The sequence below is a fragment of the Petaurus breviceps genome, unplaced genomic scaffold (genome assembly GCF_028583685.1).
Source record: "Petaurus breviceps papuanus isolate PSGF00001 unplaced genomic scaffold, PetGlider_PUasm1.0 91023, whole genome shotgun sequence".
Classification (NCBI taxonomy): Eukaryota; Metazoa; Chordata; class Mammalia; order Diprotodontia; family Petauridae; genus Petaurus; species Petaurus breviceps.
In genome coordinates this window covers 8,883,784-8,905,831 of record NW_027187398.1, presented here as the reverse complement: position 1 = coordinate 8,905,831, position 22,048 = coordinate 8,883,784, and the positions used below count along the sequence as shown (strand labels likewise).

General features: G+C 37.5%; 1 protein-coding gene across 10 annotated transcripts in view; it reads left to right on the top strand.

Annotated features, from left to right (window-relative positions):
- GON4L (gon-4 like) overlaps positions 1 to 22,048 on the top strand; it is an 81,919-nt gene that overhangs the window by 9,846 nt on the left and 50,025 nt on the right. For 8 of the 10 annotated variants that reach the window (XM_069078073.1, XM_069078074.1, XM_069078078.1 and 5 more), the window contains one exon: positions 15,200 to 15,391. In XM_069078073.1, the coding sequence (XP_068934174.1) occupies positions 15,200 to 15,391 (192 nt within the window). The other 2 variants (XM_069078079.1, XM_069078080.1) reach the window with 2 other exon arrangements.

Below are 22,048 nucleotides of genomic sequence, written 5' to 3'. Positions count from 1 at the left end.
TCAGTGGGTTGGAATAGTTAGGTAAAATTTTTTGGAAGAAGTAGGATTTGGATAGAGACAGGAAATATAGGTGGGATCTGAATATGTAGAGAGGTTCAGGGAGAGTATGATATGTTCCATGGATAAGGAGAATAGTTTCATTGAAGTGGAACTTTCTGTGAAAAAAAATACAGACATACCTCAGATATATCCTGAGTTTGGTTCCAGAACACTACACTAAAAAAATATTGCACTAAAGTGAGTTACATGAATTTTTTTGGTTTCCTAGTACATATAAAAGTTATGTTTATACTATACTGTAGTCTAAGTGTGAAATAGTATTATATCTTAAAAAATGTCTATACCTTAATTAAAAAGCATTTTATTGCTAAGAATGCTAGCCATCATCTGAGCCTTCAGTGAGTCATAATCTTTTATGCTTGGTGGAAGGTCTTGTGTCAATGTTCATGATTACTGATTGATAGTTGCTAAAGGCTGTAGCAGTTTTCAAAAATAAGACAGCAATGAATTTGCCACAGTGATTAATCTTTTTTTTTTTTTTTTGGCTTTTTTTGGAGGGGGAAAGGCAGGGCAATTGGGGTTAAGTGACTTGACCAAGGTCTTAAGTGTCTGAGGTCACATTTGAACTCAGGTCCTCCCAGCTCCAGGGCCGGTGCTGTATTCACTGCACCAACTATTGGCTGCCCCAACAGTGATTAATTCTTACTTTCACTTGAACACTTAGAGGAAATTATAAGGCTATTAATCGGCCTAATTTCAATATTGTTTTGTCTCTGGGAATAGTTTGACCCAGGGAGAGGGTTGGATATGGAGAATAGCTGGTTGGTAGAGCAATCAGAATACATATTTATTAAGTTCACCATCTTATGTGGGTGCAATTTGTGGTGCCCCAAAACAATTACATGTAACATCAAAGATTGCTGACCACAGATCACTATAAAAGATATACTAATAATGAATAAGTTTGAATTACTGTGAGAATTACCAAAATGTGACAGAGATATAATGTTAGCACATTCTTTTGGACTTGCTGATAGACTTGCTCAATGCAGGGTTGTCATAAACCTTCAATTTGTAAAAAGCACCATATCTGGGAAGCGTAATTAAAGCACAATTATATAACTGTAATGGGAGATAAGATTGCATCGGTCAGGTGAAACCACTTGTGAGAAGAGTGGGATCCTGGGTCTTTTAAGGTCTAGTCTAACCATGTGACCTTGGACAAGTTGCCTCACTTTTGGCTACATTTTCCTTAACTGCAAAATAAGAGGACAAGATGCTTTCTTAGATCCCTATATTTCTCAGTGTTATAATTGTGCTTCCAAGCATATAGTGATGAGTCTGGCATAGAATAGTGGCAGTGGAAATGAAGGGGAAGGGGGTGAATATGATAGATGCATTAGGAAGGAATTGATAGGACATGCTGATTGGTACTGGGGAAGAAGAAGAGAAAAATTAGATGATTTTAAGGTCTTGAGCTTGGGTGCTTGGAAGAATGGTGGTGCCTTTAAATGAATTAGGGTGATGGAGAGGGGCAGATGCTTTTGAGAGAGCAGATGAGTACAGTTTTCAATCTGTTGCATTTGAGGAAGATGGAGAGAAAACATTTATAGTATGCAGTTGAAAATAAAAGGTGGGAGAATGTGGGTAACAAGCTAGCTTGAAGTTGTAGCTTTGGAAATCATCAGCATAGAGATGATTATTTAAGTTGAGGGAATTGGCACTCACTCCTGAAAGGAGAGAAGCTGAGGAATGGACTTGTGGAGGAGGAAAAATATTACAAAGGAGTCATTGCAGAAGTAGAAAGAAAACCAGGATAGAGTTGTTTTGTAAAAGCCAAGGCAGGAGAAAGGTGTTTTTTTGTTTGTTTTTAGATAAAAATCTATCTTCTCTTATACCTCCCTCCCCATTGAAGAGGAAAGAAAAGCACAGTGCATAGTCAGGCAAAACCAAATTCTTGCATTGGCTGTGCCCAAAAAATATGCCTCTTTCTGCATCCTGAATCCAAAGTTGCTTGTCTTTATGTTGTTGTTGGTGTAGTGTAAATTGTTATCTGGGTTCTGCTCATCACTCTGATTCATTTCATATAGGTCTTCCTCCTTTTTCTCTGAAACCATCCCCTATAGCACAATACTATTCCATTTAATTAATGTACCCTAATTTATTTAGCCATTACCCAGTGATGGGCACCCCTTTCGTTGCCAGTTCTTTGCCGCCATAAAAAGAACTACTAGACAGGTAGGTCCTGATTAGTGTGAATAAAGACTCCCCTTAAGTGGTCGCATTATTCTAATTCACACTGCATAATTTCATTGGGCTGGAACCAATTACTGTATTTTACGTAAATTATTTGAATTTAGATACTTGCAGTTTATTAAGGGATTGTTTATTTGCACTAATTAAAACCTGTATATAAATATTTGTGTGTATATGGGACCTTTTCCTCTTTTTTAAAACAATTTTTTTTTTATTTCTTTAAGGTCTAGACCTACTAGTGGTGTCACTGGATCAAAGGGTATGCATAGTTTTGTAACTTTTAGGCTATGGTTTCAAATTGTTTCCCAGAACAGATAGACCAGTTCATAGATCCACAGACAATTCGTTAATATTCCAGTTTCCCCAAATCCCCTCCAGTGTTTGTCATTTTCCTTTTTTTGATCATCTTTGTCAATCTGATAGGTATAGTTATTACTAATTAATAGTAATTTGGAATATTTTTTCATATGACTATAGATAGCTTGATTTTTTTCCTCTGAAAATTGCTTCTTCATATCCTTTGATTATTTCTCAACTGGGGAAAAAGGCTCTTATTCTTAAAAATTTTAATCAGTTCCCCATATGTTATAAATAAAGCCTTTTTCTGAGAAACTTGCTGCAAAGATTTTTCTCCCAGTTATCTACTTTCCTTCTAATTTTTGATGCACTTGGTTAAATGTCTAAATTTTACATAGTCAAAATTGTATTTTGTATACAATTGTATACAAAATTGTATAAAAAAAATCCATTTTATCTTATGTGATTCTCTTTATCTTTTGTTTGGCTATGAATTCTTCTCTTATCCATAGTTCTGAAAGATATTTTCTATTTTCTATTGTGATTTGTTTATGATATTACTCTTTATGTTGTGTACCCATTTGAAGTTTTATCTTGGTATACCATATAAGATGTTGGTATATGCCTAGTTTTTGTCATATTGCTTTCTAGTTTTTCCAGTGGTTTTTGTTAAATAGTGAGGTTTTTACCCAAAAGCTGGGATCTTCACATTTATCAAACATTAGGTTACTGTGCTCATTTGTTCCTGTATATTGTGTATCTAATCTTTTCCACTAGTTGAAACTATTCCTTAGCCAGTAACAAATTGCTTTGATGATTAATGCTATGTAGTATAGTTTGAGATCTGGTCCATCTAGACTTTTATCCTTGACACTTTTTCCTTATTACTATTGAAATTCTCAATCTTTTGTTCCTTGAGATGAATTTTTATTATTTTTTTCTAGCTCTATTAATTAATCTGTTGGTAGCTTGATTGGTGTGGTACTAAATCAGTAAATTAATTTAGGTAGTATTATTTTTATTATATTGGCTCAGCTTACTCCTGAGCAAGTATTATTTTTCCATTTATTTAGGTCTTTGTTTTCATAGGATTTTAGGTTTTTATATTCATATGGTGCCTATGTGTGTCTTGGCAGGTGTACTCATTCTGTAGTTATTTTATTTTATTTAATTTTTTGTAAGCAATTGGGGTTAAATAACTTGCTCAAGGTTACATGGCCAGTTATTTCTGGGTGTGGTGCTAAGTATCTGAGCCCAGATTTGATCCCCAGGTTATCCTGACACTGGGGCCAGTGCTCTTACTTGCTGAGCCACCTGGGCTGCCCCTAAGCAATTGGGGTTAAATAACTTGCTCAAGGTTATAGGGCCAGGTGTTTCTGGATGGGTGCTAGCCTGGATTCGAATCCCCACGTCATTGCGCCATTGGGGCCGGTGCTCTTACTCAATGTACCTGGCCGCTCCTCTCTGTAGTTATTTTAAATGGAGTTTTTCTTTTTATCTTTTCATGCTGGAATTTGTTGGTGATATGCAGAAATGCTTATGATTTCATTGGATTTATTTTATTTCCTGAAATTATTAATAGTTTCAATTAATTCTATAGTTGATTCTCTTAAGTTTTTTTAAGGATACCATCATATATCATTTGTGAAAAATGATCATTTTGTTTCCTCTTTGCCAATACTTATTCCCTTAATTTCTGTTTCTTATGTTATTGCTTTAGCCAGCATTTCTAGCACTATGTAAAATAGTAATGAGGATAATGAACAACTTTGATTTACCTTTGATTTTAATGGAAAGGCTTCTAGTTTTCCCTATTACATTATAATGTTGACTCTTGATTTTAGGTAGATACTACTTATTAAGGAAAGATCCATTTATTCCTGTTGTTAACAAAAATGGGTATTGTGTTTTGTTAAAAACTTTTCCTATATGTGGAATAATATAATTTTTGTTTTGTTATTAAAATTGCCTTTTATGGTGATAGTTTTCCTAATACTGTACCAATCTTGAATTCCTGGTATAACCCCAACAAGGTCATAATGTTTAATCTTTGTGATGTGTTTCTATAAATTCCTTCTTGATATTTGAATATTTTTATATCAATATTCATTAGGGATGTTGGTCTATAATTTCCTTTCTCTGTTTTTATTCTTTCTTGCTTTAGTATTGAGGCCATATTTATACCATAGAAGGAGTTTGGTAGTACTCTTTCCTGTTTTTTCAATCAGCTTACCTAATGGATTAATTATACTTTAAGTGTTTGATAGAATTCACTTATAAAATCCATCTGGTCCTGTGATTTTTTTTTCCTTCAAGATTTCATTTGTGACTTAATTCAGTTTCATTTTCTAAGATTGGGCATTTTATATTTTTGTAAATATTCATCCATTTCATTTTAATTATAATTAGGCAAAGTAGTTTCTAACAGTCTTTATTCATTTGCTGTCAGTTCATCTTTTTTCATTTTTGATACTGATAATTTTGTTTGCATCTAATTAACTAATGGTTTGTCTTTTATTTTTAAAACATTCTAATTTTACTTACTAATTCAAATTTTTTCTTTCAGTTTCATTAATCCAGTTGATTTTTTTCAGAATTACTATTTGATGTACAGTTTGGGTTTTTTAATTTTTTTAGTTGCTTGCCCAACTTGTTGATCTGTAATTTCTAAGTTCCTTTTTTTTTTTTTTGGAGAGCAATTGGGGTTAAGTGACTTGCCCCCAAGGCTAGTTTTTGTGTTAAATATCTGAGGCCAAATTTGAACTCAGGTCCTCCTGACTCCAGGGCCAGTGCTCTATTCATTGTGCCACCTATCTGCCCTGATCTGCTTTTGCTGTGATGAAAGTGTTAAGAGAGAAAAATTTCCCTCCAAGGACTACTTTGCCGGTATCCCTAAACTTTTTATGTTACTTCATTTGTATTTAATGGAATTATTGTTTCTGTGGTTTTTTTGATCTACCCATACTTTAAATCTCTAATTATTTTGTAAGTGGTTATTTATTGAATAAAATTTTTCTTTTGTTGTGGTATGTAAAAGATTTATTTTATATTTCTCCTTTTCTGCATTTATTGGGGAAGTTTGTATGCCCTAATATGATACCTGATTATTTTTTGTCAAGATTCGAGGCACAACTGAGAAATGTGTATACCCTTTCTATTCCTATTCAATAATTACCATTTTTCTATCATGCCTAACTTTTCTAAAATTTTCTTCAGGTTCTTTTTTTTTGATAGATTTGTCTTTTGTGAAAGGGGTATGTTGAGGTCCCCCACTATTATAGCTTTACCATATGTTTCTCCCCAAAATTCATTTAGCTTTTCCTTTAAGTATTTAGATGCTATGCTGTTTGGTACATATAATGTTTAATATTGATATGAATTAATTTTCTATGATACCTTTCAGCATAATGTAGCTTCCTTGTTTGTCTTTTTTAATTGTCTATTTTTGCTGTTGCCTTGTTTGGATCATGATTATGACCTCTGCCTTTTTTACTTAAGGCATAATAGATTTTGCTCTAGCCCCTTAATTAAGCTCTGTGAAGTTTCAGTTGTATTTCTTTTAAACCACTTATTTTTGGATTCTGGTCTCTAGTCTATTCTGCTGTCATCTTCCATTTTATGGGTGAATTGATATCATTCACATTAATAATTATTATAAGGTGCGGCTAGGTGGTGCAGTGAATAGAGCACCAGCCCTGGAGTCAGGAGGACTTGAGTTCAAATTTGACCTCAGACACTTAAGACTTAGTAGCCCTATGACCTTGGGCAAGTCACTTAACCCCAATTGCCCTGCCCTCCCCCTCCAAAAAAGCAAAAAAAAAAAAAAAAAAGGAATAGTTTGGATTTCCCTTCCACCTATTCTCTTATGCTTTTTTTTATCTTTTTTTGTTGCCTCCTGCCCTCTCCCCCTTTACAACGATGTGTTAATGATATGGTAAATGATATACTGTGTTCAGATCCAGTGCTCTAGATTTGCTTCTGCTCTCCTGTTCCTTTAATCTTTTCCTTGCCTAGAGCTCAATCATAGATTTTTATCCTTTCTTTCTTTTTAAACTCCTCTTCATGGTACACTCTTTATGGTTAGAGATTTTTTGCATATTACCAATTCCTCCCTGATACTATTTTCTCTATCATCCCTTCCCCCCATCCTTTCTTCACTTTCACTCCAGTTTCTTGGTTCAGTGAAATGTTATTATTGCACTTAGTTGGGTGTGTATAATTTTTCCCTACTTTAACAGTTCAGATGAAAGTGAGGTTCCCCTCTTTCACTCCTTGCTTGTATAGATCTTTACTTAAGAAACTACTTGATTATGTGAGATAATTTCTCCTGCCTTGACTTTTTTTTTCTCTTCTCCTCCTTTTTCCTCTCCATTTACTTTCTTCTTTTGAGATTGTCAAAACACAACAAAACCACTCCTAGGCAGTCTTATGATACTGGGTTCTGAGGGGACATCATCTCCCCATATTAGAATGGAAATACGTCATCCTTATTTAGTCTCTTATGATTGGTCAACTTATATTTACATTTTTATGTTTTTCTTGACTCAGTTTGAATTTCAAAGTCTCTGTACCATTTTTGTCTTTTTGTTTGTTTGTTTCGTTTTTTTGAAGGGGGAAGGCAAGGTAGTTGGGGTTAAGTGACTTGTCCAAGGTCACACAGCTAGTAACTGTCAAGTGTCTGAGACCAGATTTGGACTCAGGTCTTCCTGACTCCATGGTCGGTGCTCTATTCACTGCAACCACCTAGCTGCCCCCATTCTTGTCTTTTTTTAAAGAACACTTGTAAGTCCTCTGTTTCATTAAAGTTTCACTTTTTTTACTCTGTAGGAATATACTCAGTTTTGCTAGGTGTTTTTCTTTTATTATTATTGTAAGCTTGTGTATTTTGCTTTTTGGATTATTGTATTCTATGTTCTCTTCTTTTATGGTGGTGGCTGCTAAATCTTGTGTGATCCTGACTGTGGCTTCTTGATATTTGAATTTCTTATATTAAAGCTAGCCATATTTTTTCTTTCACCTTGAAGCTCTAGATATTGATTTTAATGTTCCAGGGAATTTTCATTTTGAAGTTTTAGGAGCTCACTGATGGATTCTTTTTATTTTCACTTTGCCCTCTGGTTCTAGGCTGTTTACTTTTATGATCTCTTAAAATATGATGTCTAGGCTCTTATTTTGATCATGGCTTCCAGGAAGGCCATTGATTCTCAAATTATATCTCCTTGATCTGTTTTCCAGGTCAGTTGTGTTTGCCATGAGATACCTAAGATTTTCTTCCACTTTTTAGTCTTTTGATTTTAATATTTTTTATTTCAAGGGGTCATTAACTTCCCTTTGATCCATTCTCATTTTTTATTTTTGGAGGCAGTTCAAAGACTGGATTTGAACTCAGGTCTTCCTGACTCCAGGGCCAGTGCCACTTAGCTGCCCTAGTCTATTCTGATTCTTAAGGGGTCTGTTGTTGCTTGGTAAAGTTTTGTACCTTTTGTGCTAAACTGTTAATTCTCTTTCTAAGGTTTTCCTCTATATCTCATTTCTTTTGCAGTTCTTGAGTGCTTTGACTTATAAATAAATTAATTTTTAATTTAAAAAACTTCTTTCATATATTCTAGGAATTCTAGTTGAATTTGTGCCTGAGATGTGTTTTTAATTTGAGGTTTTGCTTGTCATTTATCATCTGAGTTTGTGTCTTGGATATCCTTGTCATCATAATAGCTATATGTTAAATTCCTCTTTTCATTTGTTCATTCTTCCAGCTTTACTTCCCAGCTTTGGACTAGAGGTGGTTCAGTGGATAGACTGCTAGGCATATAATCAGTAAGACTTCAATTAAAATCTTGCTAGCTGATACTACCTGTGTGATCCCAGGCAAGTCACTTAACCTTTGTCTTAGTTTCTTCATCTTTAAAATGAAGATATAAATAGACCTACCTTCCAGGGGTGTCATGAGGATAAAATGAGATAATGAAGACACTATATAAATGCTGTTATCATTGTTCTTCTTGTTCTTATTTGAGTTAGGGCCAGGCTCTATAGAGTTCCAGAGGGAATTTATGGGCTGTGCTTGATGTACTTTTGGATTCTGCTATATTGTTAGATTCTTCAAAGATACCAGGATTAGCTCAGACTAGAGATTTGTAGGTTTACATTGTGCAGAGTAGTCTGATCCAGGTCTGCATAACTGTTCTGAACTTTGCAGACTCCCTATCTGGGTTTGAATCTCAGCAGTATACCTGTGAACTTGTTCCTGTTCCAGTTGACTACCGCTAAATTCAAACCCTATTATCTATTTGGAAAGTTTTGTAGGTTCAGACTTATAGAACTTCAATCTCTCCTTTGGGTTGAGCTTCCTGTCCTTGTTATTTCACTGCACATTTTCAGACCGAACTAGGGGTTGGATGTGAGACTTCTCTCTGCTTTCAGGGTCATATTCTAATACAGAAAAAAAGGGTTTTATGGAGAGAGTTCTAGGATGCAAAATGAAAGAATTGCACATTGCTTCAGAGCTGCAGTTTGAGTATCATGTTAGATAAATTGTTACATGGGCATGGACTAGAGGACATATTTGTGGCACAAAATTATGTGCTGAGTAGAGATTATTTATATATAGGCCATTGAAAGAATTTGTGCTATGATTCATCTCCTGACTGGAAAGAAATCAGTGTCCATAGGACAGCTATGTTGTTTTGATGTAATGATCATAGAATCATAGCTTTGTAACTGGGAGGGATTGAGGAAGTTACCTAATTGAGCCTACTTCTTTTATAGTTTGGGAAACTGTGGCCTAGGGATTTGCCCAACATGACATTGATAGTAAATGTCATAGGCAGGATTTGATTGACTCCATAGTCAGTTCTCTTTCCATTCTGCCATGATGGTATCTTTTGTTTTTATATCATGGTTATTTCTGGATATACCTTAACTCCTTTCATCAAATGAATCCTCCTATTGTAGGAAAGAAAAGCCAGTTAAATAATACAAACTGAACCAGCGATTATGGTCCCAGCAGTGTATGCAAAATTCTTTACCCCTAGTTCCTGAGCTCTCTACTAAAAGTCGAGGGCACTTTCCTCATTTCTTTTCTGGAGTCAGTATTGGTCATTACAATGCCTTAGCCTCTGGCTTCATTTTAATTTTTTTCTTTGTTTCATGATTGTCATTATGTTTGTTATTTTCTTGATATTATTTGATTCACTGTGTTAATAACATTTTAATATAACATCATAATATGTTTCTCTGAAATCTTGGTGTTTGTTTCTTATGGTTCAATAATATTCCATTTGATTAATACGTAAATAGGTCATGATTAATATGAGTTCAAATAATGTGAAATTTGATTGGGTTTGAATTGTAATGTGATACCAGGGCCCATTTAATGTGAACCAAAATTCAGTTACTTGTGACACTTATAACCTCATTGAGGGTTCTAACACACCCCTACATTGTCAGCCTGCATTTACTTACCTGTCATTGAATGTGGATAAGATGTGCTGCTGCATATCATTAGTTAACCAACAATTGTGTTGATTTTTTTTTTAAAGACTTCTTAAGGGATGGCTAGGTGGCAGAGAGTAGAGCACTGGCCCTGAAGTCAGGAGGACCTGAGTTCAAATTCTGCCTCAGACACTTAACACTTACTAGCCGTGTGACCTTGGGCAAGTCACTTAACCCCAATTGCCCTCCAAAAAGCCAAAAAAAAAAAAGAGTTCTTAACAAAATGGACAAAAGGAAGAATCTTTTAGTTGGAAACATTGCTGGCACAAGAAAAAAGAAGCTTGCTACTACATCAGAACGAAAATTTGATGGTATGAATGTGACCATAGTAACTTTAAGATAGGAAGTTGTTGGAATGCCTGAACTCATGATATAGAATATTGGAATGTGGAGTCCATGATATAGAAAACATGCAGGCATAGTAAAAGAAAAAGACAAAATTGCATCAGTTTTTTTTTAGGGGTTCACAAACAAGGAAGAGAAGTGTTAATATTAGAGACAGAGCATCTTTTAGCTGTATGGATTGAAGATTAAATCAAACATGCATTCGTCTTAGCTGTGCAGACAGACAAAAGCTTCACATTTATTTAAGGAAGTGTAAGAAAATGGAAATGAAGTAGATATTGAAGAAACTTTTACTGTCAAGTGTTGGTGTTGGTTGGTTCAATTGCTTTGGAGTTGTGTGAGGTTAAAATTACCCCAGAGGTGGCCAGTGTAGATGAGAACACAGCAGCTAAACATCTTGATGTTTTGAAGAAAATAATTTAAGAAGGGGTGAATACACTGATTAACACATTTTTAATGTAAGTGAAACAAGCTTATTCTGGAAAGGGATGCTTTTCAGAATTTACTTTTCTAAGAAGGAAAAAAAATCAACCTGGATTTAAAGTGTCCAAGGATTTATTAGGAGATAATGTAGAAGAGGATTTTAAGTAAAAACCTGTGTTTGTTTATTGGTCTCAAAATCGGTAAATACAACTGTTTGTGAAGAATGCTTTTCAATTTAAAGTGTGTAATGATTATTCAACACTTATTTTGGGAGATAAAGCAGAAGGGGATTTTAAATAAAAAATATGTTTATTAAGTCTCTAAATTGGTCTGTAAAGCTGTTTTTGAAGAATGAATGGTTTTCAAGTTATTTTAACCCAGCTGTTGAAAAGTATTAAAAGGACAACAATATCACATTTAAAGCATTACTGATTTTAGATAATGTCTCAGGTCATCTAGCTAACTTGGTACATTGTGTGAGGATGGGAGCATGCAGATTCTTGGAGATCTGGATTAAAGCCCTCTACAACTACTGGCATAATGCATGTTCAGTCTATGCTGACAAGTATAGATTGAAGCTCACAAGATTTTGGCACATTTATTCTTCATCATTGTATATTAAGCTTATCTTTGTCAAATAGTTTAGCCTTGATTATAGCCATCTGCTTTCAATGTTGTTTTAAATCAGATGAGTTCCCTGGTCATTGAAGCATGTTTATTACCATCTTTTGGATAAATCCTTCCTTCCTTCCTTGTGACTTGCCCAAGGTCACACGGCTGGTTTTTTGTGTGTTAAGTGTCTGAGGTCAGATTTGAACTTAGGTCCTCCTGCCTTCAGGGCCGCTGCTCTATTCACTGCACTACCTAGCCTCCCTGGATAAATTTCTTAACCTTTTGTGGTATGTAGCATGGGAAGAGGTTGGGAACTCGGGAATACTGCTTTTCACTATACCAATACATTTATCAGAGTTCATGATTCTTTCCATGGGAAAAAGACTTATAGGTTCTACAAGACTTACAGGATCTTCAGAAGTAAAAAAAAAGTCCCTAGAGTATCTTTTTTTGTAGGGAAATGTTTTACAAGTCTAATAAAGATACCTATATCTTACAGGATTACCTGAACTTATGACAATGATTTTTGGGATAGCCTTGAATAAAAGAATTAGGTTCATTAGTAAAAATTGCCTTTTTCTAATCTTCAACACTTTAGTCTTTGTATGTTCTTACCTGTGAGGAAAATTTTTTTCTTCATAGCAGTGAATAATAGCTGGTTTTTTGCTAGTGTTCTTCCAGCTTCATAGTAGAGCAGTTCTTAACCTTTTTTGTGTAATGACTCTTTTTGTTGTACCCTGAAGATTCCTTCTCAGAATAATTTATTTGAAAAAATATTGTTATTGAAGGAAATGCTAAAATTTCAAAAGTTCATTAAAATAAAGATGTAATTTTTTCCCCATCCAAGTTTGCATCAGGCCCCTTGAATTCTACCTTATGGGGGTCTGTAGACCCCAGGTTAAGAATCCAAACCATAGAGGAAGTTGTAACAACCCTTGAGCCATGAGGTTCCTCTGAAGATCTTTACTTGTTTCTGAGGATTAATTAAGATGTTTCACAGTAATGATTGGTGGGTTTTGGGCGGTGGTAGTCATTTAAAAAAAAAACACTTTTCCTTGCTTTTTTTTTGCAGCTGATCCTGTTTTGTTGTGTGCTTGAATAATTCTTGAAACACTTGACTTCCCCCCAACAACAACTGGCCATATCAGAGTTACTGTAGTGTGTATATTCTTTAAGAGCCAAAACTATTGCATGCTTTCTTGGAGTGATAGCCATTCTTAATTAAAAAGCACAGCTAAAGAGAGCTGTGAAATTCATGTGTATTTCTAGCACTCAGCTAAAAGAACTGACTAAAGTTGGGGAAACTAGCTCAGTCTGGTTTTATCCGGCCAAGATTAGATATGCTGAGTCAGAAGTATAAGATGTGCCTTACCAATGCTGTCATATGATAAGACCATATCCCAGTTTTTGCTCATGCCAAGTAATCAGTACACCACTCTATTGCATATATTCAATGGAGTGGGCATAGCATCCTATCCTCTTTGTATAGGATAGAATATTACTTTCTCCAATCAGTCTCCAGGATGAAAGTTTTCCTCTCATCTTAGTAGGTCTCTGAATCAACACCAGAGCCTCTTGTCTCCAGTCAGCTGATGTCAGTAGAACTCAGCTGCTTTGGTTTCTTTTGCCTTCTTTCTGCTTCTTTTATGCTGCTTTCCATGCTTTCTTGGCTTCTACTTTGACTTCTAATGTTTCAGAATCAGAATTTCCTAACGTGTAATGACTATTCTCTATCTTAGATTGAAAGAAACCCCAAATCCACATTTCTGTTAGATAAGACACTGATAGCTTCATACAGTTATCCCAGAAGAGTTTTTGATTCAGAGTTTAAAACAAGTCATATGCAAATTAGCCTCTGGGAAACAATACACTGTAACTCTTTAAAATCAACCAGACATGCTTTCACTCCAGTCCTCTCAGAAGTTTATATGTTTTTCTTCAAGTACTTTCATCTGAGGGACTGCTTTATTCTCAGTTATTCTTAGAACTGCTTATGTTTCTCACACCTATCAGATTGACTAATATGACAAAAAAGGAAAATGACAAATATTGGAGGAGATGTGGAAAGACTGAGACACTAATGCACTATCGGGGTTAAGTAACTTGCTCAAGGTTACAGGGCCAGTTATTTCTGGGTGTGGTGCTGAGTATCTGAGCCCGGATTTGATCTAGGTCATTCCTGACACTGGAGCCGGTGCTCTTACTCACTGAGCCACCTGGCCGCCCCTAAGCAATTGGGGTTAAGTAACTTGCTTAAGGTTACAGCCAGGTGTTTCTGGGTGGGTGCTAAGTGTCTGAGCCCGGGATTTGATCTCCAGGTCTTCTCAACACTGGAGCCGGTGCTCTTACTCGCTGTGCTACCTGGCCACCCCGAAACTCAAAATTAAAAAAAAAAATGAATGCTGAAAAAAATAATAAATTTGAATTAAAAAAACACTGTTTCTTGTCAAGCTGCTTTTCTCTGAGTTTCACACGTGTCCCATTTCTGCCCTTTTCAGTAAATAAAATGTCCATATAAGAAAAGGATACTACCTTATTACAAAATAAATATGCAATGGACTTGGGACAAGGGCACCGACTGGAAATTGGGAAGGACCTCCTGAAGGAGGTATGACTTCTCTGACTCACTTAAATCCAATTTATGTATGAATCAAGACATCACCTTCATGGTGTCATTGGTCTTCTTAGAGAATGAGGGAAGAACAAAAATGAGCACTTGAGCTGTGTGAGCTTTGAAGGGAGACAGGGAAAAGCATTGTTTGTGAAGAGAAGATGGAATGTCAGACCAGTGTGGCTGAAGTATAGATTGTGTAAGGTAGGCTGGAGTCAGATTGTGAAAGGCTTTAAACCCTTAACAGGAGTTTGTATTTTATCCTAGAGGGAAAGGAGAAACATGATCCAACCTGTGCTTTAGGAATACCAGTTTGGCAGATGTGTAGAAGAAAGATTGGCAGAGAGATTCAAGGGTGGGAGATCTATTATGAGGCTATTGTTGTCTAGGTGAGAGCTGATGAGGACCTGAACTAGGGTGGTTGTGGTGTGTGATTAGATGTGGGGGGAGAGGCAGTGAAAAATAATAGAGGATTGCTCCTAGGTTGCAAACCTGGATAGTATCTTTAACAAATTGAGACATTAGGAGGAGGTATGGTTTTAAGAGACAGATTGTGAATTCTGTTTTAGGCATGTTAAGTTTAAGATGCCTATGGGATATCCAGGGGGAAATATCTAGCAGATGGTTGGAAATATTGACCCAGGGCTGAGGAAAGAAGTGGGAGCTTGATATGTAGATGGGGTCTTTAGCTGGGTTGAATCCATGTGAGCTGATGTGGCTGCCTCAAGCAGACTGTTTGGACAAACAATACAGGACAGAACTTAAGTTTGGACATGTTTCTGACTGCAGGGTTGGCTACAGGGAGATTAACTTTTTCTTTTACAGCAACTGATGAAAATTATCTCCTGCTTACATATAACTTGTGGTACATTTAATTTGATGTTTGTGGTTCTTTTTATACCTGGTTCAGGAACATGTTTATCACACACATTATTTCTGTAGCAAAAAACAGGTTCTACTTGTATAATTTTGACTTATGACAACTTATCCAAGAGCCTAGTTTAAGTTTGAGGCCTCTCCATCCACATAAGTAGTAATGCATGTGTACTAATATGTTGGCATGCATTGTTATCATGGTGTTGCTTGACTAACTAGAAAGCTTTTTATAGTACAAAAGAATGTGAATACTGACCATATGGCATTACATTTGTGACCTTTCTACAGGAAAACCTCAAATGCAATCTGAAGAGGAGGGGCCTTTACAGCAAGCAGGGAGCCACTCTGCAAGGCTTGGAACTCAGCCAAAGAAATCCTCCCAACCAGGAGGATTTACTTCTCCTCAAGAAAATCCTACCAGGACTCCAGCTCATCAGAATGAAGAAGAGATGGAGGATATTGGACTGTTTATTCCACTTGGTAGGTGTTTGGAAGATTTGATAAGAATGGTCATATATTCAAAGAGACCTACATAATTGATTAAGGGAATCAAGTGAACAAGCCCAAGTTTTCACTGCCCTTGTTCATACTTAATACAGTGAATGTTTCATTAAACTTCTTATTGGTATGACAGTCTCTATTTATCAGGGCAGATCTTATTATGAGCCACTCCATAGTATTATCATCTGCTTACTCAATGCCTTCTCTTGAAGATCAAGAAACTATATAGCTGTTTTAGTCATATCGGGACCTTGTTTTCATAAATATAGCTTCTCTTTCATATAAAGTGTTGGGAAATCCCTATTTTGAAGTCTTTGCAGAAATTAAAGAACACAGATGCATTTCAAAGAAAAAGCATAATTTGGAGATTCTCAATTCTTTAAATTATCTCTGTAACAGTTTCCTTTTATTTGTCTGGATAATTGAAGTATTCTATGCTGGAATTTCTTACACAGGCTTATGTTCCCCAACAAACTTGTCATCAGAATCAAAGGAGTTAGAGAATTGATTTATTTTAGTCCCTAGACCCAATCATGATGATGTTCAGGGATTTGCACTTCAGATCTGTCAAAAGCCATCTAAAGAGAGAATTGATTTTATGCTGAGGAGTTTTCTTTCCTTAGTTTATTTCTCATTGCTTACTCCTTTGGAAAAGACATGCATCATATCTTAATCAATGAAGAGGATATGGAGTGTTTTAACTTCCTGCCTTCTTAATTCCTTGGTTTTCTTAAATCCTATGACCATGATTCTGCCTCAGCCACACTTACAGATGGTCACATACCAGATCTCATACTAGGTCACATACCAGTGTTTCACTTCATTAATTTAAAACTAACATTTCTCTTTCTGGCCATAACCTCTTTTCATTCCATTTCTCCCTGCCCTTAATACCCCTAAACCTATTCTTCACTCATTGAGACCTCTACTCTCTCCATCCCTCAGTACTTTCTTGGGTACTTAGCTCTGGTCTGACTTCACTGTCTTCCCTTTTCATTTTCTCTTTTTTCTTTTTGAAGCGGGGAAGGCTGGGCAATTGGGGTTAAGTGACTTGCCCAAGGTCACATGGCTAGTTTTTGTGTTAAGTGTCTGAGGCCACATTTGAACTCAGGTCTTCCTCACTCCAGGGCCTGTGCCCTATTCACTGCACCACCTTTTCATTTTCAACCCACTGGATAACCATATCAACTTTGCCCCTTCCATTTTCGATAGCACGTTTTTTTTAAGCAATTGGGGTTAAGTAACTTGCTCAAGGTTACAAGGCCAGGTGTTTCTGGGTGGGTGCTAAGTGTCTGAGCCCGGATTCGATCCCCAGGTCATCTCGACACTGGAGCTGGTGCTCTTACTCTCTGTGCTACCTGGCCGCCCCTATGCCCCTTCCATTTTCAACCCAATAGATAACCATATCAACTTTGCATTTGCCTCTACTCTCACATCTCTTGTCCCCTTATCCTATTGCTGCTCATATATCTTGTTAGTTGTCAGCCTCAGGTTATACTATCTGTCCCTATTGTCCTACTCGGAGACTGCTATATGGAGCTGGAGAAAGTCACAGAATTCTATTGACTGGGTACATTATAAATCCATGTTTTCTAACATTAACTGGGCCTTTACTGCAATAAGGCAGTACTCCTATTCCTCCCTTATTGGTTCTCTGTATCACTTCCAAAAGAAGCTATTCCAAACCCTCTTCTCTTCCCAAGCCTCTGACATCTACCCCTTCTCCTTCTCTGTCAGCTGAGGACTTTGACTTGCCTATCATTCCTGAGAAAATTGAGACCAAGGTGGCTAGGTGGCAGAGCGAATAGAGCACCGGCCCTGAAGTCAGGAGGACCTGAGTTCAAATCTGGCCTCAGACACTTAACACCTACTAGCCATGTGAGCTTGGGCAAGTCACTTAACCCCAATTGCCCTGCATTCCCCCTCTAAAAAAAAAAATTGAGACCAATTAGACCCTCTTCTTCAGTTCTCTTCATCTCAAAACTCTTTGGTATCATCATTTAGTCTTTCCTCCTTGCCAGTTTCTGTCAGGTGGACCTTCACTTTGCCAAGGCCAAAATTCTACATGCATACTTGATCCAATCCCTTCCCACCTTCTCTAGCATATTACAACTTCAGTCATACCTTCTCTCTATTGTTCAGCTTCATCTCATCTTATTTACTGGTTTCTTCTCTGCTGTTTTCAAACACATGCAAGTCTTTTCCATCCTTACAAAATTTGTCATTAGACTATTATCATGCTCTCTCTTCCGTTTTTTAGCCAAATTGCTTGAAAATATTATTTCTCCTTAATGCCTCCACTCTCACCTCACTCTGTCATTAACCCTTTGCATTCTTGCTTCTAATATTGTCACTCAAATGAAATTTGAGGCAAATAGGCTTTCCAAATTTACTGATGAACTCTTAATTGCCAAATCCAACCTACTTTTCTCAAATCTCATCCTTCTTGACCTGTCTACTGCATTAGACATTGTTGGCTACTCTCCACCTGGAAACTTTCTCCAGTCTGAGTTTTCATGATACTTTTCTGTCTTGGTTCTCTTCTTACCAGTCTGACTATTCCTCAGTTTCCTTTGTTGGCTCATTATCTACATTAAGATCCCTACCTGTGGGTGGTACTATTCTAGGCCCTTTCTCTTCTTTGTCGACATTCTATATATTCTTAGTAACTTCATTAGCTCCCATGGATTTAATTATCTTCTTTGTGCAGATGACTCACAGATCTATCCATACACACACACACACATATACAATACATCTATTAATTAGTAATTGTTGTGTTGTTTCAGTTGTGTCCAACTCTTTGTGATATCATTTGGGGTTTTCTTGGCAAAGATCCTGGAATGGTTTGCTATTTTCTTCTGTAGCTTTACAGATGAGGAAACTGAGGCAAATAGGATCACATAATTTATCCAAAAGACACACAGCTTGTAAATGTCTGAGTCTAGATTTGAACTCAGGAAGATGAGTCTTCCTGACTCCATGTCATGAGTTCTGTCTACTGTGCCACCTAGCTGCTGACCATGTGACCACACACACACACACACACACACACACACACACACACAATACATATATTAATTAGTAAATGTTGTGTTGTTTCAGTTGTGTCCAACTCTTTGTGATATCATTTGGGGTTTTCTTGGCAAAGATCTTGGAATGGTTTGCCATTTTCTTCTCTACAGATGAGGAAACTGAGGCAAATAGGATCAGATAATTTGTCCAAAAGACACACAGCTAGTAAATGTCTGAGTCTAAATTTGAACTCGGGAAGATGAGTCTTCCTGACTCCATGTCACGAGTTCTGTCTACTGTGCCAACTAGCTGCTGACCATGTGACCTCCCCCCCATACACACACACACAGTGTCTCTCCCCTGAGCTTCAATCCCACATTACCAGTTGCCTATTGTATATTTCAAACTATGTCATAGTGACATCTGAAATTCAACATGTCTAAAACCAAACTCACCTTTCCTACCAAATTTTCTTTTTCCTTTTCTTTTTGAAGATGCCACCAACCTTTCTGTCTCCCAGGTTAATAGCCCTGGCATTATCCTTGACTCCTTACTTATCCCACATGTCTAGCTGCCAAACACCATTTTTACTTCATGACATCTCTCACATCTGATCCCTTGTTTCCACTCACACAGTTACCACTGTAGGTCCTCATCACCCTTCAACTAGGTTTTTACAGAGGCCTCCCAATTGGTCTCCTGTCTTTGCTGCCAAAGTGATTTTCCTTAAACACAAATCTGACTCTGTTACTCCCTCATTTGGCAAATTCCAGTAGCTTCCTCTTGCTCCTAGGATCAAATATTAACTCCTTGGTTTTGCTTTTAAAGCCATATACAATCTGGCCCCAACCTATCTTTCCAGCCTCAGTGATCATTACACCCCCCTGCAACACTCTGCATTTCAATTTGGCCTTGTCTTTCTTTGTTCCTCATACTGGACACTATGTCTCCTATCTCATTGCCTTTGCAGTGGTCATTCCTGATGCCTGGAATGCACCCTCTCCTTCTCTCTGCTTCACAGAATCATTTTTCTTTTCTTCAAGATGCAGCTTAAGCACCACCTACTGCTAATACATTCCTTTCTAAACCATTTTGTATTTATTCTCTTTTTATTCTTTATTTGCTTATATATGTATATATTGTCTCCCCCATTAAAATGTAAGCTCTTCCAGAGGAGGGATTGTTTCATTCTTTGGAGAGTAGGGTTGTTTTATTCTTTGTACTTATACAAAGAATGCTTAGTGCTAATACCAAAAAATAGCTTTATACTAGTACAGAAAATGTGCCAGTGTCTATCACAATACTTCACACATGATAGGTGTTTAATAAATGCTTGTTAATTGTGTGATTGAATACTGTCTTTTCCCATAGGATGACCCTTCAGATATTTGAAGAGAATGATAATATCCCTGTAAATATTGTTTTTGCCAGGCTAAATATCTGTCATTCTTTCATTTTATCTTCATAGTATGTGGTCTCTAGACCTCTCATCCTAGTTGCCCTTGTATAGCAGCAAGCACCCGAGGGTCGCTGCCACCACAGGTTCTTGGATCTGCTTTGTTAAAGGAAAGCAACTCAAAATGGGTTAACAAGCTTACTTTAATCAGTCAAATATATATCGTTTACCTAGTTCAGGGGAAAAAGGTCAGCACCCCGAACTTCAGAATATACGGACAGAATTATCAAGACAGAGAAACAGATCAAGTAGACAGTTTTCCAAATTGTCCAACCATTACATCCATACCAAATCAACATCTGGGTTTCAAAGCCCGGGGCTCTGGACAACGGCTTCCCAGAGTTTCATCTGATCAAATCACAGAAGACTTCTCAAAGTGAGCCCCAAAACAAAGCTACACATCAGGGCTTTATATAGCCTTCTCCTGGCTCAGAGAATGTAACAACCCTATTGACTCACTGCACAATCAAAAAGTTATCTACTGAAAAACAAGCCTCCCACCCCAGGCTCCAGGTGCACTTCAGCCTAGGGGCAGGGAAGATCTTAAAAATTTACATTCCTGTTACATTCGGCCCCAAGATCTTTCATGCCCATAGCATAGTCAATTTACTTTTGAATTAGCACTAAACATCTCTTAGTTCACATTTTCTAGATACACAACTAAAGTTACCTAAGTGGCCACTGGGCCTTAAACAAACACAAAGTACAATGCATTATTGATGGGGGGTAAACGGGGATCCCAAAAGGTTCAGCAGATATTCTGATCTTATCCAAGACCAGAAAACCTGCAATATCATCTGGAAAGAATTCAAGGTCTCAGGCTTTATTGGAGTGAGAGTTGTAGAAGTTTATTGTTACACTTCCATGAGAAGCGGGCAAGAGTCCTTTAGGGGACCTGCTACACTTCCATGAGAAGCGGGCAAGAGTCCTTGAGGGGACCTGCAAGTGAGAGGGGTACATGCTTTTACTTTTAAAGGGTAGGGCTGCCATTGTCAGGGCTGGCCTGACATGGAGGGGCCTCAATGCATAGACAAAGGTCAGAGCTGACCAAGAGGAGCATGTGAATAGATAGTTTAGATAAGATTTGGGCCAGACCAGAGGAGACATGGATTAAATAAGAACAAAGGAGTCCCAAGGTGTTGCCTAGGCCTAGTGTGGATAGGGGGAAGGGGCAGAGTCAGAGGTTGGGAAAGGAATTTTACAGATAACAATTTTACAATACAAATTGCAGTTACAATTTCACAGACTGGTTTCACAAGTTGGTTTCACAAATTGACCTAGACCCCAGGTACCCCATCATTATCACCTCAATTCAAAAAAAGAGTCCAAATAAAGTTCTCTTGGGAGGGGGGGGGTGTCCTTCCCCTCACACAGCTCCAGCCCCTGCTTCCAAGTACAGAGAGGAGGCTGGGCAACAAAACCAACAAGGTGGTGTCCTTGGGGGTCCACGGCACTTCATACCACCCACCATAGTCACAAGTCCATCCTCCCCCTGGGTCCCAAACTGTGGGATGCAGCAAGGAAACACATTCAGTGCCCCTGCTTTGCTGCTCAGTTCTTATCTTTTCCTGTGGCTGAATTCCGAACTCCTGGGTTCCTTCTCCCGTAGGCTGCAGCCGCTCCTGGCTTCTGCCCAGGTCCCAATGCAGGCAGCTCACCATTCCTGCTGTCAGCTCAGTGAAGTCCGCATGCAGGCCATGCTTCTTTCTTGGTCCATGGCTCCACAGTCACAGCTACTGCAACTGGGAAACAAACAATTATCCCAGTCCCCATACTTTCCTTTTACTCTGCAGATCCTGTTCATGATGCCATTTTGTAGCAGCAAGCACTCCAGCATCCCCAGGGTTGCTGCCACCACAGGTTCTTGGATCTGCAAATCAACATCTGGGTTTTTCAAAGCCGGGGGCTCTCAACAATGGCTTCCCAGAGTCCAGATCAAATCACAGAACACTTCTCAAAGTGAGCCCCAAAACAAAGCTACACATCAGGGCTTATATAGCCTTCTCCTGGCTCAGAGAATGTAACAACCTTCTGGACCCACTGGCCAATCAAGAAGTATCTACTGAAAAACAAGCCTCCCACCCCAGGCTCCAGGTGCACTTTGGCCTAGGGGCAGGGAAGATCTTAAAAATTTACATTCCCATTACACCTTGTTTGGAAAATTT